This window comes from Canis aureus, chromosome 7, assembly GCF_053574225.1.
Source record: "Canis aureus isolate CA01 chromosome 7, VMU_Caureus_v.1.0, whole genome shotgun sequence".
Taxonomy (NCBI): domain Eukaryota; kingdom Metazoa; phylum Chordata; class Mammalia; order Carnivora; family Canidae; genus Canis; species Canis aureus.
Genome location: NC_135617.1, coordinates 52,290,988 through 52,310,921, shown reverse-complemented (window position 1 = coordinate 52,310,921; position 19,934 = coordinate 52,290,988). Strand labels below are relative to the sequence as shown.

The 19,934-nt window shown below is 43.9% G+C and overlaps 1 protein-coding gene and 1 long non-coding RNA gene across 13 annotated transcripts in view; one reads left to right on the top strand and one right to left on the bottom strand.

Moving 5' to 3' along the window:
* The window catches only part of LOC144317376 (uncharacterized), a 34,890-nt gene extending 18,897 nt beyond the window's left edge, over positions 1-15,993 (bottom strand). The window contains exon 1 of the long non-coding RNA XR_013383356.1: positions 15,763-15,993. This is a non-coding gene — a long non-coding RNA (uncharacterized LOC144317376). The remainder of the gene's footprint in view (positions 1-15,762) is intronic.
* Positions 1-17,618, top strand: part of LOC144317374 (uncharacterized) — an 81,417-nt gene extending 63,799 nt beyond the window's left edge. For 3 of the 12 annotated variants that reach the window (XR_013383339.1, XR_013383351.1, XR_013383348.1), the window contains 4 exons: positions 7,119-7,213; positions 12,071-16,423; positions 16,622-16,730; positions 17,195-17,618. Coding sequence is in view for 1 of the 12 variants with exons in the window: in XM_077903672.1 (XP_077759798.1) it covers positions 16,026-16,423; positions 16,622-16,730; positions 17,195-17,197 (510 nt within the window). In the remaining 11 variants the exon portion in view is untranslated. The other 9 variants (XR_013383349.1, XR_013383347.1, XR_013383338.1 and 6 more) reach the window with 8 other exon arrangements.
* Positions 17,619-19,934: the final 2,316 nt, after the last annotated feature.

The following is a 19,934-nucleotide window of genomic DNA, read 5'->3' as shown; positions in this document are numbered from 1 at the left end:
GGCTTGGCTGCATAGTGGGGACATGTGAGGTGGAATGTGTAGTAGGATTTTTTACAAATACTGCTGCCAGGCTCAGAAATATAATTGGTAATCTGTAGCCTGGGCTTCAGAGTTTTTAAAAACTTCCTAGGCGATTCTAATAGACAGTCAAAGCTGAGCATCATTGTCCTAAATGAAAGAACACATTTAATCAGCACTTACTAAGTACCAGGCACTGCGCTAGGTACCTGTTATCCTTTATTTTATGAATATGGAAATTAGGACTCAGAGAGGTTATCTGCTTAGCATCATAGAGTAATTAAGTGTTAAGGTTGGAAAGAAAAAAAAAATCCTACGACTTCACACTCTTTTTGCCATTTACATTGTAGTAAAGAATATGCTAGTGTCTGTAAAGGCCAATGTATTGGCCTTTGAAAATGAAGGCATGATTAAGTGAAGACTAACTTTGTTGAAGATGAAAAGGATAGTCCTTGGGATGCTATGTGAAGCAGGTTTTTTAATCCACATAGAAATAAAATCTGGTGCAAACCTGTTGATCAATATTTCCTTCTAATGCCACATTCTTTTGTTTGAAACCCAGCAGTGTCTCCTATTGAGTTGGAAATTGCAGACTGATGTGAAGGGCCTGATGTCAGGCCTTGCTGATTTGGGCATTAGAGGCTGTTCAGTTGGCTCAGTTGTTTAAACACCTGACTCTTGGTTTGGACCCACGTCATGATCTCAGGGTTGTGATATCCAGACCCACGTCAGGCTCCGTGCTCCACGGGGAGTCTGCTTGAGATTCTGTGTCTCTCTCTCTCAAATAAATAAATAAATTGGCAGCTAGAGGACATAACAGGCACAGAGAAATTAAACACACAGTAAAGGACAGAGAATGAAGGAGACAGAGACAGGGAAAACCCAGAATGAGAGAATGGAGAGAAGCCAAAATGGAAACTCAGGGAGAGCTAGGCAGAGAGAGAGATGGTCAGTCAGTAATGGGAAGAGAGACAAACAGAGGCAACAGAGAAAACCAGACAGGAGACAGAGATGAAGAGAGAAAGGAAGAAAGAAACAGACATGCCAAGAGGAACAGAGAAGACAGATGGAGGTGAACAGGAAGATGGAGGTGAGCAGAGAGGCAGAGCCAGGCAAGAGTGTGGACAGTTTTGTATGCATTCTTGTGGAGAGATGAGAAGCCAACTGGTTTGCCAGGAGGGACAGCCTTCCCAGTCAGGGCTGTTGGGGTGTATGAGTTTAGTCATGCTAAATAGAAACAGGATTCCTTCCTCCTGAGCCTAATTCTGTTCCATCTGGAGGGCAATGTGGTGACTGTGGTTTCTATGCCAGCACTCTGGGCCATGGGAGGACCTCACAGAATTACAGAATGTTGGAACCAAGATCCTTGTGGTGGACATGTGTGGTTTCCTGGCCAGCCCGTATCCATTTACCCCAGTAAAAGCCAGTTTCCAGTAAAAGCCTCCAATATTTGTGGGGGAACCACCCTTTCCCACCTTCAGTCCTTGTGGTTTTTGTGGCATTGACCGTGCCTCCCCACCATCCCCTATTCCATGGATAGTGTATAACCCAGGCTTGGCATATGATCCAGAGCATCAGTTTCTCCTGTGGTTTCAGTGATTGGTTCAAGGACAGGCGCATAACTCAAGGGAGGCAAATCAGAGCCAATCAGTCTCACTTGGGTTTTCTTTCTGGGCTCCTGGGTTTGCCCTCAGATCCAGACTTGAACCATGGAGCCATGTTGGCTGGAGCTGGGGCTGCCATATTGCCAACTTATATAGTCTGAAAATGAAGCCAACACACACAGCAGCAGAGAGTAAAATGAAGAACAACTGGGTTCTTGTGGCCTCTTTGGAACACTGATCAAACTGTTCTGAGGTCAGAACCATCGCTAGGCCTTTTTTTTTTTTTTTTTTTTTTTTTTTACAAAAGCTAATAGATTACCTTTTTAAAAAAAATTTTAAAACAGTTTGAAGGGATCCCTGGGTGGCGCAGCGGTTTGGCACCTGCCTTTGGCCCAGGGCGCGATCCTGGAGACCCGGGATCGAATCCCACATCGGGCTCCCGGTGCATGGAGCCTGCCTCTGCCTGTGTCTCTGCCTCTCTCTCTCTCTCTCTCTCTCTGTGACTATCATAAATAAATAAAAATTAAAAAAAATAAAATAAAACAGTTTGAATTAGGTATTCTTTCATTTGCAACTACATCCTAATGATATAATGTCTTAGAGATCATACATCACTACTTTCTACAAAAACTGAGTTGAACTTATCTATGATTTTAGCTCATTAGTGGCAGCATATGAAGAAAGGTTTCATCCACCACGTACCCCAATGAACTCACTCTTTCATTCTCTCCTCTTTATTTTATTTCAAAATTAAGCAATAGGGACCATTTCCAAAAAACATCTTTACTCGTGTGATTTCATAAGCTCTAGAAACACCAGCCCTAAGCAATATGCCCCCTCTAAGCAATGCTTCTCTTTGTTTGGCTAACTCCCCTTCCTACAATGTTTTTCTTCCTTCCTAGTCATGGTAAGCAGAATACAGCATATATCACTGACATTTTTATGTGAACTTACCAAACAGAACCTATATCTTTTAAAAGAGAATAGTGAAATGAACCTGAAGAAATACACATCTAATGCAGGAATTCCAAACATCATAGCATGTGGTTAGAAGACATACTGTGGAGTTGGTGAACCTTCTCACAATTTTCTGAAATGTCAGCTCTGAGCACTAGGTCCAGTATTCTTTTTTGTAAGATTCTAGATGAAAACTCACTGAAGAACTCTGAAACACATCTCCCATGTAACATATGTTTAGAGCAGTGGTTCTCAAGCTTCACTGTGCATTAAATCACTGGAGATTTGTTAAACCCTCTTCAAGCCCCACCCCAGACGTTTGGCTTTAGAGGGGGTAGGGGTGGGTCTGATGATTTGCATTTCTGACAAGTTCCCAAGTGATGCTGATGCTACAGGTCTGGAGGGCACCATACTTTGAAGAACATGTTCAGATTTTAAAATAAAATACAGCTTTGAGAGAGTTTGGCCAGGTAGCATAAAACCTCAGCAGTGCCCTGCCCTAGTCTTAGAAATTAAGCCCCTCTCCAACCCCAGCAGAGGTACAGGCTACAGTTTGAGGTGCAACCTGCACAATTGTGGGAGGGGCCCCTGGTGCCCTGCAGGTGAGTCCACTGGTGAATCAGATGAAGGACTACAGCCAGAAGTTGTTGAGTGCTAGGATTGGCAGATGCTTATGTGGTAGGAAAACGGTTTTGAAATACAAATTTAAGTGTCCTTTCTCCCTTTCTGATAATGCCTGTTACTCCAGGCATTAACTAGAGCTGTTTTATTCTCTCATTGCCCCAAGGGATGATGTCACACAGGAAAGAAGCCTATATCCTGGCTTTTGTGTATCTAGATACATAAGCAAGCCAGGTTAATGTGGCCAGTGTGAGTGCACAGGACAAAGTGTTCAGAAGGGCCTGGCACATGGGTTTAATGCTCTGCAGTGGCTGTCTTGAAATTTTTAACAGTTTTAACTTGGAATGTTTGATTTGTAAAGTAGAGTGCAACAGGACAATGGAGCATGCACTTGGGGCTTGAGGCCTTGACTCACATGTAATCCTGCCTCCAGCTGTCTCCTGGGGCAAGTTCCCCACCACTCAAATATCCCCTGGTGCCCTAGTGCCATGGCCCTACTTGGCTTTCTTCCATACCTGGCATAAGCCTGGGCATAGGTACAGAGAGAAGAGGGTGTCAGGCCCTGGGGGTGCATATGCCTCAAGGCATCTGGTGATGAGAATCAAAGAGGATGCCTTTGGACCTCAGGTGGTGGGTGCCACAGCCATCAGGTGAGCAACTCAGTGAGGTCTCTGGTTCAGCCCCAATCCAGACATGGGGGCATATGTGTGTACATGTGTATGGCACGCATGTACGACAATCCCCTTGGAATCAACCCACCATGTGTGTTTGGTGGTGTGTTGACTTTTCCCACCCCATCCCTACCTCTATGTTTTCATATTGCATTGAATCCAGCAAATGATGTAGTTGGCCAATACATAGGCTTTGAAACAGACACCTTTGTACCCCAGAATACCTGAGATGTGATGAAGGCCATTGACAGTCCCATGGACGTTTTTACTTTTCCCAGCATTGTTGTGGGAAGAGGAGACCTATCCTTTGCACTTGAAAGTAATGAAGAATTGAGCTGAGAGCAAGCTGGAGCTGGAGGGGTCTTGGGCCAAGGATGACTTAGCGGTGACCCACACAGTCCAAAGGCCAAACAGGAACAGGCAAAGTTCAGACTATGCCAGCAAGGATAGTGACCTAGACTAGGTACGTGTGTGCGCATGTATGTGTGTAAATCCCACATTGTCGGGAATCCCTGGGTGGCCCAGCGGTTTAGCGCCTGTCTTTGGCCCAGGGCGCGATCCTGGAGACCCGGGATCGAATCCCACGTCGGGCTCCCTGCGTGGAGCCTGCTTCTCCCTCTGCCCGTGTCTCTGCCTCTCTCTCTCTCTCTCTCTCTCTCTGTGTGTGACTATCATGAATAAATAAATAAAATCTTTAAAATAAAATAAAATAAATCCCACATTGTCAGATTAAACTCCTGCCATCAGATGACGTGGAGGTTTGAAGTAGAAAATAAATGGCTTACAGAAAAAAAAATTAAATCTCTTACATTCCTGAATTTGCAGATCGATGTGTATATATGCTATACTTGTCCCCAAAAATGAGAAAAGGAGTTTGTAGAGGCAGAGTTAAGAACATCCAGGGAAAGAAACCACTTGCAAGGCTGAGAGCTGGGAGAGACTCATCAGGCCTGGCAAGGAACCACTGTTCAGAGGATCTAAGAAGGGAACTCTCAAAGTCCACTTACAAAAGCCAAATTGCCCAGGGTCAAGAAGCATAAGGACTGAGCTTGGTCAGGGGAAGCCGACCTAAGAAGCAGTATCACAGCATAGCTTCCTTCTAAGAGAGTTGTTTAAATTGTCCATGAAAATATTTTGTTCTTTCATGAATACAAATTCCTTGTGTACTTTATTTGGGAGAACATTTTCTTCAAAGCAATTTAGCTAAGGCGGTGGCGGGGGGGGGGGGGGGGCGGTGGCGGGGGGGTTGGGGAATACTGGTTGCCAGGAGTTCCATCCAGGTCCAGGGGAAGAGCAATACTTGACAAAAATTAGCAGGAACTGAGTCTCAGAAACACTGGAAAGAGCAAAGTCATTGAGAAACCTGATTTTTTAAGCGGGATGGTATTTTTGGAGATTTCTTTTCTCTTTTTTTAAATTTCTCTCTCTTCTAGTTTTTCTACAATGCATAGCTTTTACTTAAGCAGTTTTTACAAAGGGGTAATTCTCTAAAATGAAGCAAAATGTGGGCATTCACAATACTTGTAGTGAAGATCCATTTATGATTCTAATCTGCCTTTCTCTTGGGAAGAAAGGGGCAATAAAAGAAGAAAATGAAAAAGAAAGCCCAAGTATTTAGTTTTATTCTCTTTCCTATTAGCTCAATACAGACACAAATGAAAGAACAAACATTCCCAGGGAAAAACCAGAATGGAGGGGAGGCAGGGGGCCCACAGGTGGCCAGGTCTTTAGAGGACCAAAGTGCACCCACAAGAGGCCTCCTCAAGGAGATATCTCAGACCAAATCATAGCTGACCTAGAGGATGTACCACAGCAGGTTACTGGGCCTCTGGGATTGTGCTGGTGGGGGGCAGGGAATGGATTCTGTGAACAAACTAGTCAGGCCCATGTCAACAAAAATTCTTATATAACCAAAGATGTTCCAGGTTGTAATAAATAAATACAAAGCCCAGATAAAACCAAAACCATTGTGTCAAAAATCCATGAATAGTTCCCTGGAGTTCCTTGGAACTGGATTTGACTTATAGAAGGTTTAAAAGATTCTATTTTTAAGTAATCTTTACACCCAAGGTGGGGCTTGAACTCACAATGCCAGGATCAAGAGTCACATACTCCACTGACTGAGCCAGCCGGGCACCCCCTTTATTTATTTATTTTTCAAGATTTGGAAGGTTTTAACTTGTCCATCTGGTGCCAAATCTGCCATAAGAGGGAACTCTCGATATGGATACAATTCATACCTGTGACAAACCAGGATAGAAAAAGACATTCAAATGCCAAAGCGCCCAGAGAGAATAAAAGGGGAACAGAGAAAAGTAGATGCAGAGAGAAATGGCATCCAATAACTCAGAACAGATAATGGATTTGTTCTTATGGAATCGGTGAAAAAAGGTTCTGCAGAAGGGGGTCAAGTCCCTGACCCATTTAAAAGAGTGTGCACCCTACTTGGCAGGCTGCCCTTCCCTGATGTGGCCTCCGTGTCAAGAAAACTGGATCCCAGTTCTCAGAAGCTTGTGTTTCTTCTCTCTTAGGGATCCTGTTTAGCTCACGATGAGAATTCTGTCCTCATCAGCATCAGTTTCCAAAATTCCTCACACTGACACAAAATTAAAAGGGAAGCAGAGGCCCCTCTGGGCTGTTTTATATCATGAATCACCAGGCCCTTCCTGACTCTCCTGGGAATCCCATCCACACACAGAGGTCCCATTGACTCCTGGGGTCCCTGTCAAAGGCGAATTCAAGAATGGAAAAGATGAGCTGGAGTTGATTTCATGTTGGCCTCATCGGCTGAGTCTTGTCACAGGCAAGGGTCACAGCAGCTTAAGATTAAAGAGCCTGCCATTCAAATACTTGGGGGCTTCTAGCATTCTGAGCGTAAATGGATCCCATAATTTACATGCGGACTATTTAGAAGGAGATGAATGAACAACAGAGCTCCACAGTGTTCTTTTTAGACATACAGTGCAGCCTGTTTGCGTGGTAACTAGACTGTAAACACGTGCCACTGAAGGAAGTGCTTTGCCAGGTTTGCTGTGTTTTATTTTAATCCTGAAACAGGCAAAGGAAGAACAGAGTTTAAGAAAGGACATCCTCAAGCCTGGACAATCAAACACCTTTCCAGAGACATAACAACTTTGGGTTTTTTAAATACTTCACTGCTTTAAAGATTCAACAAGAATAAGGTTTTGTTGTTGTTGTTGTTGTTGTTGTTGTTGTTGTTAACAAAGGCTGGATCCTCTCTGTACAGGATCCCACGCTCTTCCAGCAAGAGAATAGAGGAAGACTGACCATGGCATGGATATCAGAAATTTGCCTTTGGAAATGTGAGAATTTCTGTTACTTGTAAGTAAATCGTAGGACTTTGATTTGTTCACTCTTTCATTCAGCTATTCACTTTGTTTATGTAGTGAACATCTGTTAAGTCTCTCCCATGTACAAGGCACTATGCTAGGCACAGGGTGAACAAAATGACATGAGATAGATTCCAGGGTTCCATGTAAAATGGACTAAGCTGGCTAACCAACCTTGCTCCTCCCACTGAATGTAGCTATAAAACCTGGACAGAATGCAAGGAGCAGGTATTTACTTTGAAAAGTAAATAGTAGCAGGTGGCTTGGGGAAAAGATCGAAATTTGAAGTACTGCTAAAACTGGTGGTGAGCTTCTCACTTTTCTCCTCCTGGTGTCCCTTGCCCTGGATTCAAGGCAGCCTAAAACCTGGAAGTGAGTGTTGGCAAGAATAGAGAGAGCTCCAGCAAAGTCCCTTTTGTTTTGACATGAGCAATAGAAGGATCTCCCAACATTCAGAGAAAATGGAAGAAATTTCCCATATTCCTTTTTCTTTCTTTTTCTTTTCCTGAATCTCTCAAATTACCCAACCTGTGATGGCCCGCAGGTCCCTAAAACTCCGAGGGACAGGAAGGAACCTTCCCCTCTGATTCTAAGAACTGTGGCCCGAGAGTGGCACTAATGCCTGCTACTTTTTTTTCCCCCTTCTCCATCTTCCTGCCTCTTGGCCACTGTAATGAAGAATCTGACTCTATTTTTGATGTTTGATTGCTGACAGCTTTTGAGCTTCACCACTCCCCATTCCCTTTGTCCCACATCTGGACAAAGCTGGTAAGAAGGCTCAGTTGCTCCTTTGTCACCAATGGGAAGTACAAACCCTGGTGTTCCAGCCTTCATGCAGGGACTTTTGTCCCAGCTGCACTCCCTGGCTCGCAGAAACACCAAGCTAGTCTCCATTTCTGGCTCTTTCAAGCTGTTTTCAAATCAGCTTGGGAGGCCTCTTTGCTCTCTCCAGAAAGTTCCATGACATAAGTAATAAACTTTTCCATACTTCCTTGTTGATGTATGGCTCATTGATCTTAATATCCAAATAAAAAAAAGTTTTGGCACAATTACAGTGGGGGAGGTCCATCCCATTTTTGCTGAATGAAAACAACATCCCCAGATATGGGCACTGCTAATAGGAAATGCACAGCAGATGAAGACCAACAAGGGACTCTTTGGGGAACAAGAAAGCACTAGGGAAATCTCAGAGAGGACGCAGCTGAGGGCACTGGTCAAATTGTTTAAGAGCTAGGGCTTATTCCCAGGCTGTGCCTGCCTGAATATGACAGTAAGAGTGTATCCCAGGAAGAAAAATTAATCATGGGAGATGTCACTGCCCAAGTGTCAGACTGGCCACTAGGTGGCGTACACTTTAGGTTGATCCCAGCAGCAGAGCAAAGGCTTGGAAAACAACTGACTGAAACCACAACCTACACAAGGCTGGTCAGAACTTGCAGCCTAAAACCAACTAGGTTGATTGCCTGCTAAAACAAAAAATGTCAACAATCTATCGAATTTAAACAAGACCCAGAGTCTCATAACAGAATCTTCAAAATATCCAAGACACAATCCAAAATTAATCAGCATGCCAAGAACTAGGAAAACCTCAACTCTAATAAATAGACTTGCTTGCGAGAAGTACACAACCGAGTGTGGAAGACAGAATCGTAAATGGATGGTGGCATAACCTTTGGTATCTTTGGTACCTATGCTGTGAGAGATGCAGATAGGACAATGCAGGAGCACAGACGTAGTAGACCTAACCCAGTCTGGGGAGGTGGAGTCAGGAAATTGGGACTGGCTTCCTAGAAGAACAGATGTTGGAGTTAAGTCTGAAAGAATAAACAGACAAGGAGGAGTTAGGTGAGGAAGTAGAAAGTAGAAAGTATTTATAGGGTGCCTGGGTGGCTTAGTCGGTTAGACTCTTGATTTCGGCTCAGGTCATGATCTCAGGGCTGTCAGGCTCTTAGCTCTGCTTGGAGTGGGCTTGGGATCCTCCCTCTCCCTCTGCCCCGCCCCCTCTCTGAAAAAAAAAAAGGAAGGAGTATTCACATCTATGCAAGGGTCAGCAAGAGAAAAGAAAGCAGGTCAGGCAGGCGTGAATGGGGGACTGCAAACCACCCTGTTTTGATGGGGCACTAGCTACTAGGCAGGAGGTAGCAGAAATGGATGGTGGAATGTCCAGGAGCAGGCCACAGAAGGCTTCAAATACCATCATATATCACATTGGACCTTATCGGTCATCCTATCTGATCTCAGTTTTGGCAACACTGATACATTAATACAACATAACACAGTGGTCATAACGAAATCATAGAAATCATGGCACCCCTCTGGGTCTTGGCTTCTTGTGGCCTAAACTATTGGTATGCACTGTCCTACTGGTGTGCACTGATGACCTGTCTGGCCCAGCCTCTCTTGAAATTAGATTCGCTGTGTGACTGTTTGTGCCTATTGGATGCGAGTGTAAGTGATGCATGAAACACTCAGGGCTCAGCTGTCTCAAGAACCCAGGGTGCCTTTCCTGAACTCTCTTCCCCTTTCGCGTAGACCTTAGAGGCATGTGCTCAAAGGCCATGCAACAAGATGGAAGGAATAGGGTTTCTGGGTCATCACTTGGAGGTGAGTCACTTCAGGAACATTAACAAAGGAGTTTGCACAAGGGAACAATAAGCTTTTCTTGTGTGAAGCCACTGAGATTTCATGGTCCAGTGTAATAGAATTTCTCCATCTCTTTATCAAGAACATGATAAACCTCCCTCCAAAGTCTTCCCAGATCCATAAATCTAACTTTATCTAGAGAAGTCCCTCCTCCAAACATCTTTGTCCAATTTCTTGGGGTCAGTTCTGCCTATGTTCTTCATCTTGAGGACACTTCTGTATCCTCCCTTGGAGAAGAGTCATGATGCCAGAGACACTGAGGACAGAATAGGTGAGCTTTATAGCTCACCTAGTGCACCTTACTTCCTAGTACCTGACTCACCTTTCCAACAGTCCTGCTACGTGGTGGTCCAGGATCTGGTTGAAAACTTCCAGTAACTCTAAATTTACTGCCCTGACTACAAAAATTCTTCCTCCCCCAACATTCTGAAAAAGAAATACACTGCCCTTAATTGATAATCCCTATGGACCATGCTTAATCTCCTCACTTTATTTTTTCAAAAGAATGAGTAGTAACTCTATTCAAATGAATGAGTTGTGATTCCATTTGGTACATGTAAGCTTTTTCCTGACCTCTTCCCATCATAGCAATAAATTCTTTTTTTTCCCTACACAATGAACTATTTATTTGGTGAAAATGTATGGCCTGTGAGTGACAGTCCAGAAATTATCCTTATATTCATCAATTCCATGTGCCGATGAGTAGAGAGCTCTTTCTTTGAGAGGATATTGTCTATAACACTACAATTTTACAGACAAGATCTGATAAGCAGTAGCAGTTTTGCAGTTCAAATCTTTGGAAGCATTAAGTCTACCTATATGTCCATGTGGTATCTCTGAAACCATGAAGATCTATAAAAAAGTCAACACAACTAAACAAGAAAATAGAAATGAACACCCTCATCTGGCTGGAAACTTTTTAAAATGAAAGGTTTTTGTAGTGAGGCACTCTGTTTTCTTGGATGCAATGTCTGCTTGGTTCATAACACTAGATAGTTCTTGATTAATGCAAAGCACAATCCATAAAAGGAAAAAATGATCAATTGGACTGCATCAAAATTTAAAACTTTTGCTCTGTGACTCTACTGAAGGCATGAAAAGACAAGTTCTTTACAGAGTGGGGGAAAGCATTTGCAAACCACATATGTGACAAAGAACTAGTATCTAGAATTTATAAGGAATCTCAAAGTGCAACAGTAAAAATATAATAATAATAATCCAAGTAGAAAATGGGTAAAAGACATTTTGCCAAATGGTGGCAAATAAGCACATGAAAAGATGATTAACATCGCTCACCTAAGGGAAATGCAAATTAAAACCACAATGTGATATCGCTGCACATCTATCAGAAAGGCTAAAATATAAAAAGAGAGACTGCCAAATGCTAACAAGGGTACAGAGAAACTGGATCTCTCATACACTGATGGTAAGAATGTAAAATGGTATAGCCACTCCAAAAAATAGTTTAGCATTTTTTTAGAAGTTAAACATAAAAAAAAAGAGCAGTCCCAGTGGCCCAGCAGTTTAGCAACATCTTCGGCCCGGGGTGTGATCCTGGAGTCCCGGGATGGAGTCCCACATCGGGCTCCCTGCGTGGAGCCTGCTTCTCCCTCTGCCTGTGTCTCTGCCTCTCTCTCTCTCTCTCTCTCTGTCTGTCATGAATGAATAAATAAATAATTTAAAAAATAAAATAAAAAAATAAAAGTTAAACATACACCTGTCAGACAACCCAATAATTCTATTCCTGAATGTTTATCCCAGAGTAATGACAATGTATGTTCATACAATAATATGTACATGAATTCCTATATTAGCTTATTCCTAATAACCAAAACCTGAGAGCCATTCAGATGGTTAAACAAAGTCTGGTACGTGCATACCATGTACTATTACTCAGGAGTAAAAAGGAACTAATTATTGATCCAGGCAACAACCAGGATCAATCTCCAGATAATTACACTGAGTGAAAAAAACTAATCCCTAAGGGTTATAGATAGAATGAATGTTATTTATATAACATTCTTGAAATGACAAAATTATAGAAATGGAATATAGATTAGTGGTTGCCAGAAGTTACAAGGGGTTGGAATGGGAAGTGGACGTGATTACAAAAGGCCAACGTAAGGGAGGGATCCTTGTGCTGATGAACATGTTCTGTATCTTGACCACATCAATGTCAATACCTGGTTGTGCTATTCTATTACAGCTCTGGAGATGGTACCATAAGGGGAAACTGGATAAAGAAGACAAGGAATCTCTATTATTTCTTACAAATGCATATAAATCTACAATTATCTACAGTTATAAAAAGATTAGATTTTAAAAAGATTTTCAAAAACATTCATCATTTCTGGGTTGCAGCTCATACCAGGTAAATTATAATAGCTGGATGTAAGGGCCAGGCATCGGTAGTTTTTAAAGATGCCCAGCTGATTCCAGTGGGGAGCAGGTTTGGGAACCACTTATTAAACATCTTAGAAGCCTCCAAGGAGATATTTAAAAGAAGGGGGGAGGGTTCTTAAAGTCCAGTCTATAGATATATCATTGTAAAAGGGAATGACACAGAAGCATCCTATAACATTTTGGTCACAGGCCCAGTCTATGTGTGGGAGATGCTTTGGCCCTTTCTTATTCATCTGGCAGGCTGCTGGCCTTGAAAGTTCACTAACTAAACTTAAGCCTAAAAGCCAACGTTATTAACCACTTTGTTAATTGGAATAACTTACCAAAATGTTTTAAAAGTCATTTCATAAACAAAGCAATATCTTCCTCTCCACCTTCATCCCAACATTCATGAAATCTCACCAGGGAAGGTGAGATGCAAATACTACTAAGTGATCTAGAGCCTGCTCGAGGTTTTACACGTGTATTGTTATTTTAAAATTAACACTCTATCCACATATGATTTGAATTTCAGCTTTTTAAATAGCTGTTGCCCTTCTTTTCAAGAAATCTGTTAGAGGTACTACCTCTACTTGCTAAGCAATTAGCCTCTTAGACCAAACTGTAAGGAGAGAAAAAGGAACTGTATCTTTCCTCTATTAAATTTGGACCCAATTTATGCCTGAGTGGCTCAGTGGTTGAGCATCTACCTTTGGCTCGGATCATAATCCCAGAGTCCTGGGATCGAGTTCTGCATTGGGCTCCCCACAAGGAGCCTGCTTCTCCCTCTGTCTCTTCCTCTGTCTCTCATGAATAAATAAAATATTTAAAAAAATATTTGGACCCAATTTCACCTCTACAGTCAGCTCCACTGCCCTGCTGAGAGGACCTCAGAATGTTCTTCAATTGTATGCTTTCAAGTATTATGCCCTATTTTTCAGCCTACACCTTCTCTTGGGACTTTTTCTTTTAAATTAAAAACACTGTTTAAAATGTGTTATTGAAGCAACATTAATGTAATGAGAAAAAGCCTTATCAGACAAGATAACCTGCTTTTCCTCAAAGATGCCATTTTTATTGCATTAAGTGCTGTTTGCTCCATAAGATCTGAAGAAGTCAAATGGATTAACCCTGTACATCACGTCCTCTTTCTCAAGAACCCAATTTTCTGTTTGATTTTTCCACTCCAAGTATCACAAATACAGTAGTAGCTCCATGGGGACTCACAGAAGAGGAAAAATTGAGCTCTCTTTAATTTTTGCCTTGTTTTATTTCCAAGAAATCCCTTTTGGAGAAGAGCAAGTTAGGCATGTATGCTAATGAATGTATGTAAATCCATTTTACCATAGAAACAAACGTAGTTCTTTTACAGTTAAGCAAAACACAAGAGTTGAGGAGTCATTTCATTCAAGACAGAGGCTCTTCTGGATTTAAGCGTACACAGACACACAGCATTAAACTCAGTTGAGGACAGCCAATGAAAAACAAGCTGCGCGCAAAGATTGCCTCTCACACGGTGAAGTTTTGCACACAGCAACATCTGCAGGCTGCACAGTCCAGATGACTTAAACAGAAGATTCAGAGGCAGGAAACCATACGCAGCCCTGGCTCTTTGTGAACAGAACTTGTTGCTGAACCAATTCACTCTTCTAATTTACAATTCTCCACCCTCAACCAAGTACCCTTCCTTGTTTTCACAAAGCACAGAGCCCTTTCCCCCATAAGAGTCTTTGCTCAGACCATTCCTGCTGCCCCCGATGTGGTTCTCCTGATTCCTTGCCTGCTGGCTCCCTCTCAGACTTCATGTTTCAATTAAAATAATATCCCTTCCCATCCCCCTCGCTCCAGAGTCAGCCTCTGACTCTGCACTCTGTTTATTTCTAAGTCCTATTCCAGGACTTGTCATCTAACAGATAACCATTTGTAAAATTAATAAAACGCTTCCTCTGAAAAAACACTGATAATCAACAAAAGCTTCCTCCAGCTGAAAAAGTAGATATCACAGCATTCCTTAAGTGTTCTAGTGACGAGTAAAAATTGATTGTATTTTTAGTTAAACACACACGCACACACACACACACACAATAATCAAATACAAAGAACATAATGATTAGCCCAAGTGATTGAGGATCAGAGGCTAAGGCCCATTGCTTGGGTAGAACTTGAAGCACCTGCTACCATACCCAGCAACCTTTGACCCAGACCTGACTAGTATTGCACAACTGTTCCCGCCTCTGAACACTTAACATGCATCTTGTATCTGTCCCATTCTGCCTTATGAATCTTACCAACCTCGAAAAGTATCTTTTAAGCTCCTAGAAACCAAGGACCACTTTTTAAATAATAATAGCAAACACTTGAATATTTCCTATGTGCTAATCATAATGTTATGTGCTTTCCTGTATTAATAATATTCACAATGGGAGTTGTGATGGATATCCAGGCAGAAAGACTGCAGAGCCTGCATGCACCTTCTTTCCTGAAACCTGGATCTGACATACTCAGCTGTTCACATGACCTTTGGCAAGTTGCCTCAGTTTCTTCCTCTGTAAAATGAGGATGACAATGACATAGTATTACCTTGGAGGGTCCTTGTGAAGATTAAAGCAAGTTGATACCTGTAAAGTGCTTGGAAGGTGGCTGGCACACAGCAGGTACTCATTAAATGTTAGTTGTTATTGTTTTAGGAAAGTCCCTAATCCTGGGAAAGCCCTCAGCCCCCGCCCCCTCTTTTTTTTTTTTTTTGCACGGGAAGTCCCCAGTCCTTAGCAAGGGTTCAAAATGGGTCCAAACGGCCGGCTTAGGACAGGGAGTTGGCCCAGGCTCTGTGGTCGCTCTCTGCTGCCCTGTCTTTCAGAGCCCACCTCAAAACTCTCCCTAGGTCCTGTGACTGACCTCTCCTCCCCACACGCCAGTGACATTAAGGAAACTACTCCTTAGCCAGTAGGCTGTAACACAGAAACCATGTGCCTTTTTCTTACGTTTTTCCCCGTAGCCCATTGCTCTGTTTTTCCCATTCACCCTTCCGTTTTATAACCATCCCTGTTTCCTAAGAGCAAGCTACTGGATGTTTGGGAATAACGGACAAGCCTGGCCGAATGAAACTAGGGCATCTAGTGCCCCCTGCTGCCACTCACAGGAAAGGCAATTTAAATGAGAAAAGCTCGATTCACGGACCCTGAATTTTGCTTATCGAGATCTAAACAGAAATCCGTACAAATACCCCAAGTTTGAAATTAGACTCATCTTTTTATCTTTTCTTGAATTCCCACTCTTGAATTCCAGCTTTTGGCTTTGCCTTTGCAAAAACCGATTTTTGCTTATTTATACCTTTCTCTAGGCACCTGGGTGGCTCAGTTTGAGCCTCTGCTTCCACTCGGGTGGTGATCCCGGGGTCCTAGGATCCAGTCCTGCATAGGGCTCCCGGTAGAGAGCCTGCTTCTCCCTCTGCCTGTATCTCTGCCTCTCTCTGTGTGTCTCTCACGAATAAATAAAAAAAATTTTTTTAAATTATACCTTTCTCATTCATATGCCTTCCTTGAGTTGGCTGGCAGCTCTGTTGCTTTAGGGATTTGAACTGGTTTTGTCTTACTCTTGGCTGTTTTCACCTCGGTGGAGCCCAGAGCGGGCGGGAGGCTGAGGCTGCAGCGGCCGGGAGGTGCAGGCTGGGACAGACAGACAGGGCTCCGGGTGGGCCCCTGGGAGCTCGTCCGCACCCGGGCTCCCCCGCCTTGGGAAACCGCACGTTCCCACGGATTTAGAGCGCGCTCTGGAGGCCAATGGGACGCCGGCGCCCGGCTGAGTGTCAGGCTGGTTCAGCCAATGAGCGTGCGCCGGCACAGGTGGCTCCGCCCTCCCCGCCCCGACTGGAACCTCCCAGCGGCAGGTGGGGGCTGGGTCAAAGCCCGCCGCCCAGGCCGAGGCGAGGGCGAGCCAGCCGCCCGCCCGGCATCCGCGGCATCCACCGGCCGCGAGGGGTCTGTCCAGGAGGTCGCGAGCAGGTGAGGGCGCGCAGCCCATGGGAACCCCCCGCCCCCGGCGGAGAACCGACTGGGGCCACCCCCGAAAGTGAGTCTCCAGCTGGGACCCGGGGACCTCCCACTGGAGCCGGAACCGCGCCGGGGCGCCCAGAGGATGGCCCGGGGATGAACTGCGGCAAGAACCAGGAGGACTCGAGGTTAGGGGCGGTGGCGTTGGCAGGAGTTGTGGGGTGGACTTTGGTGCTGTCCTGCAGCCACCTGGCGGAGAGGGCAGGTGGCCCGGAGTAAGGTGTGAGCTGGGAACCGGTGGAGCAGGGTCAAGGTCTGGGCCCCTCGCGTGCAGGCCAGGGCCTCCATCCTCCCACCGTCCTCCCTCTCTCCATCCTCCCCTCCAGGTGGGAATGGAATACACTGTCTGACCTAAGCCTCTTTCCCCAAAACGCCAAGTTCCTTGAGAGTCACATCTGGGCACCGAGGAAGACAGACATAGATGATTGCACTCTGGTAAGAGGGTTTTTAAAAACCAACTTCCAGGGGTGCCTGCGTGGCTCAGTGGTTGAGCGCCTGCTTTCTGCTCAGGTCGTGATCCGGGGTCCTGGGATCCAGCCTCGCGTCAGGCTCCCTGCAGGAAGTCTGCAGTTTGCTTATGTCTCTGCCTCTCTCTCTCTCTCTCTCTCTCTCTCTCTCTCTCTCTGTGTGTGTGTGTTTCTCATGAATAAATAAATAAAATCCTTAAAAAAAAAAACAACCCACTTCCAGTTGTGATGAGTGCCCAGGGCCTACACCCTGGCCAAGTTGCCCTTTCTCCCTCCCAGTCTTAAGTTTTATTACTGTCAGGCTGGAGTTGAGATCTCAGTAAGGAGGTAGTGTAGATTTATTAACATCTGTCAAAGGTAGAGTCCTTACAGATTGGATGGGTGGGTGTAGACCCTTGCTGTGGATGGTGAATTTATTTGTAATCCTTCCAGTGAAAGCTTTGGGAGGTCCGGTTCTTCCTTAATTCATGGATTTTTTGAAGACATTCCAAGCTCATGGAAGGATGTCCTAAAGGCTGCAAGCAGTTCAGAAAAGTATTATTGGAAAAGAAGACAGAATAAAAAGTCTACTGAACCATGGGACAGAAAGAAATATGTCATTTTTAACTAAATGTAGGAAATCTGGTTCAACCTTTTATATTCATGTTCTCCTTTTAAAGCCTTGCATTATGTAGGGCAGCCCTGGTGGCTCAGCAGTTTAGCGCTACCTTCCGCCAGGTGTGATCCTGGAGACCCAGGATCGGGTCCCATATCAGGCTCCCTGCATGGAGCCTGCTTCTCCTTCTGCCTGTGTCTCTGCCTCTGTGTGTGTGTGTGTCTGTCATGAATAAATAAATAAAATCTTAAAAAAAATAAAGTCTTGCATTATGTATTTTATTTTGATGTATATGTTTGTATTTGAAATATCCACAGCATATTAGCATAGCAGGTGTCTGATTTAGATGTTTCTTCAAAATTTCTTTTACTGATGAGCAGAGGCCTAAATAATAAGTAGCTCTGTAGCATCTGGAAGAAGAGAAGGATCACGAAATTGAAGCAGGCTTTTTTTGTTTGCTTCAAAATCAAGAAGTCCCTTCTGACTTCAATTTGTTTTTGTTGTTGTCGTTTTTAAGATTTCGTTTATTTATTTAAGAGAGAGCACAAGCAGGGGAGGGTCAGAGGAAGAAGCAGACTCCCAGCTGAGCAGGGAGCCCTACTTAGGGAGTGTGGGGGGAAGCTCCATCCCAGGACCTTGGGATCATGACCTGAGCCAAAGGCAGACTCTTAACCAGCTGAGCCACCCAGCACCCATGACTTTGCTTTTTATGAATTAATCTCCCAAAGCCAGGGTGTTCCTGGAAGAGCTGCTACAGACTGAGTTTTGGAACATTGTTGGAAAACAAGGATTAGGCTCAGGATCCACAGAGCACTCACTGAGGGGTAAACATCCTATGAGGTCCTGCCTGAGCAACCAGTCTGTCTGTCCATCAGTCAGGCTCTCAACCATGCTCTCCTCTTCTCCAATTCCACCTGTATACAATTTATGAAAGCCTGTATTACTATAGATTGGAAGTTCCACCAATCCAAAGGGAACTGAGGATGGAAATCAGGAGATCTGAGAACCTGGATGGGGAGATTTCTATCTTCACTAACCTCAAACTAAAGTGCAGCATTTCTTTCATAGGCAGCAAACCACCATGGGATTAGTACCCATGACTGTGTCATCACTAGGAATCACAGATGTTCACAGGTTACAGATGCCTCAACATATCATTTATGTGCAGCATTACTTGGGAATTATGGTAATTATTATTCCCACTCTGAGATCTTGTAATTTAGTATAGTAAAGAAGTACATCTACTATATCACAGATTTAAATTTTTAATAATTTAATAACTGTATTTCAGTAAAATTGGCTTCCTTGGCAATCCCATTTTTTATTGTGTGTGTTTTTCCAGACTGCCAAAGGGGATGCCATCTGTCTCTGCTGTGGATCATGAATAGACAGTGTGACAAATAGGTAGAGATGAATATGCATTGTGGTGCTCTTGCCTTGTTCTCTAACCTTACCATTAGCTGGCTTATGAGTTGAGAGGACAGTGGCCCCTTTGCCTAAGAACCTTCATGAACCCACATCTCCAAGAATATGGAATTTCCCATGAGGGAGAGTTGTTCTTTTAGGTTGAGGTGAAAATGCCTTGAGAAGGAATATCATGGGACTGTTCTCAGCTTCTAATACCTCAGTGACCAGGTGGAAGGGATCTCTGAGAACACCTAGTCTGAGCAGCATCTTATATATCCAAGCACTGAAGTCTGAAGTCCAGGGGCAAGTTATTTACTAGAGCTCATATCAGGTAAAGATACCATTATGAGAAGGCTTTTAGTTGTATTCTGAATAGGGAAAGTGTCCTGGGAGTCTGGAGAATGGGTGGATGGAGGCTAGGGTAAGGGTGGGCATAGAAGGGGATGGAAAGGAGAGCTGGCTATTAGGTATTTATTCAAAGGATACAAACATAGTGTTTTGAAGGGGCACGTGCATCCCAATATTTATAGCAGCAATGTCCACAATAGCCAACATATGGAAAGAGCCCAGATGTTCATCAACAGATGAATGGATAAAGAAGATGTGATACACACACACACACACACACACACACACACACACACTGGAAATTATCTGGCCACCAAAAAGAATGAAATCTTGCCATTTGCAACAACATGGACGGAACTAGAAGGCATTATGCTAAATGAAATAAATCAGTCGGAGAAAGACAGTTACCGTATGATTCACTCATAAGGGGAATTAAAGAAACAAAACAGATGAACATAGGGGAAGGGAAGGACAAATAAGATGAAAACAGAGAGGGAGACTCTTAACTCTAGGAAGCACTGAGGGTTGCTGGAGAGGGGTATGGTAACCGGGTGGTGTGCATTAAGGAGGGCACCTGATGTGATGAGCACTGGGTGTGGGTGTAGTATGCAATTGATGAATCACTGAATTCTGCCTCTGAAACCAATAATACACTATCCATTAATTAAATTAGGGGGGGTGGGGAAGGAGAGCTGGGCGTCAGAGCCAAACCTCAGGTACCACCTCCCCGAGTCCACATTCCAGTGCATGCCATCAACTCTCCTGTGAACCTTCAGCGACTTAGACTTCTCATAAGTTAGTCACGTTCGTTCCCCGAAGCAC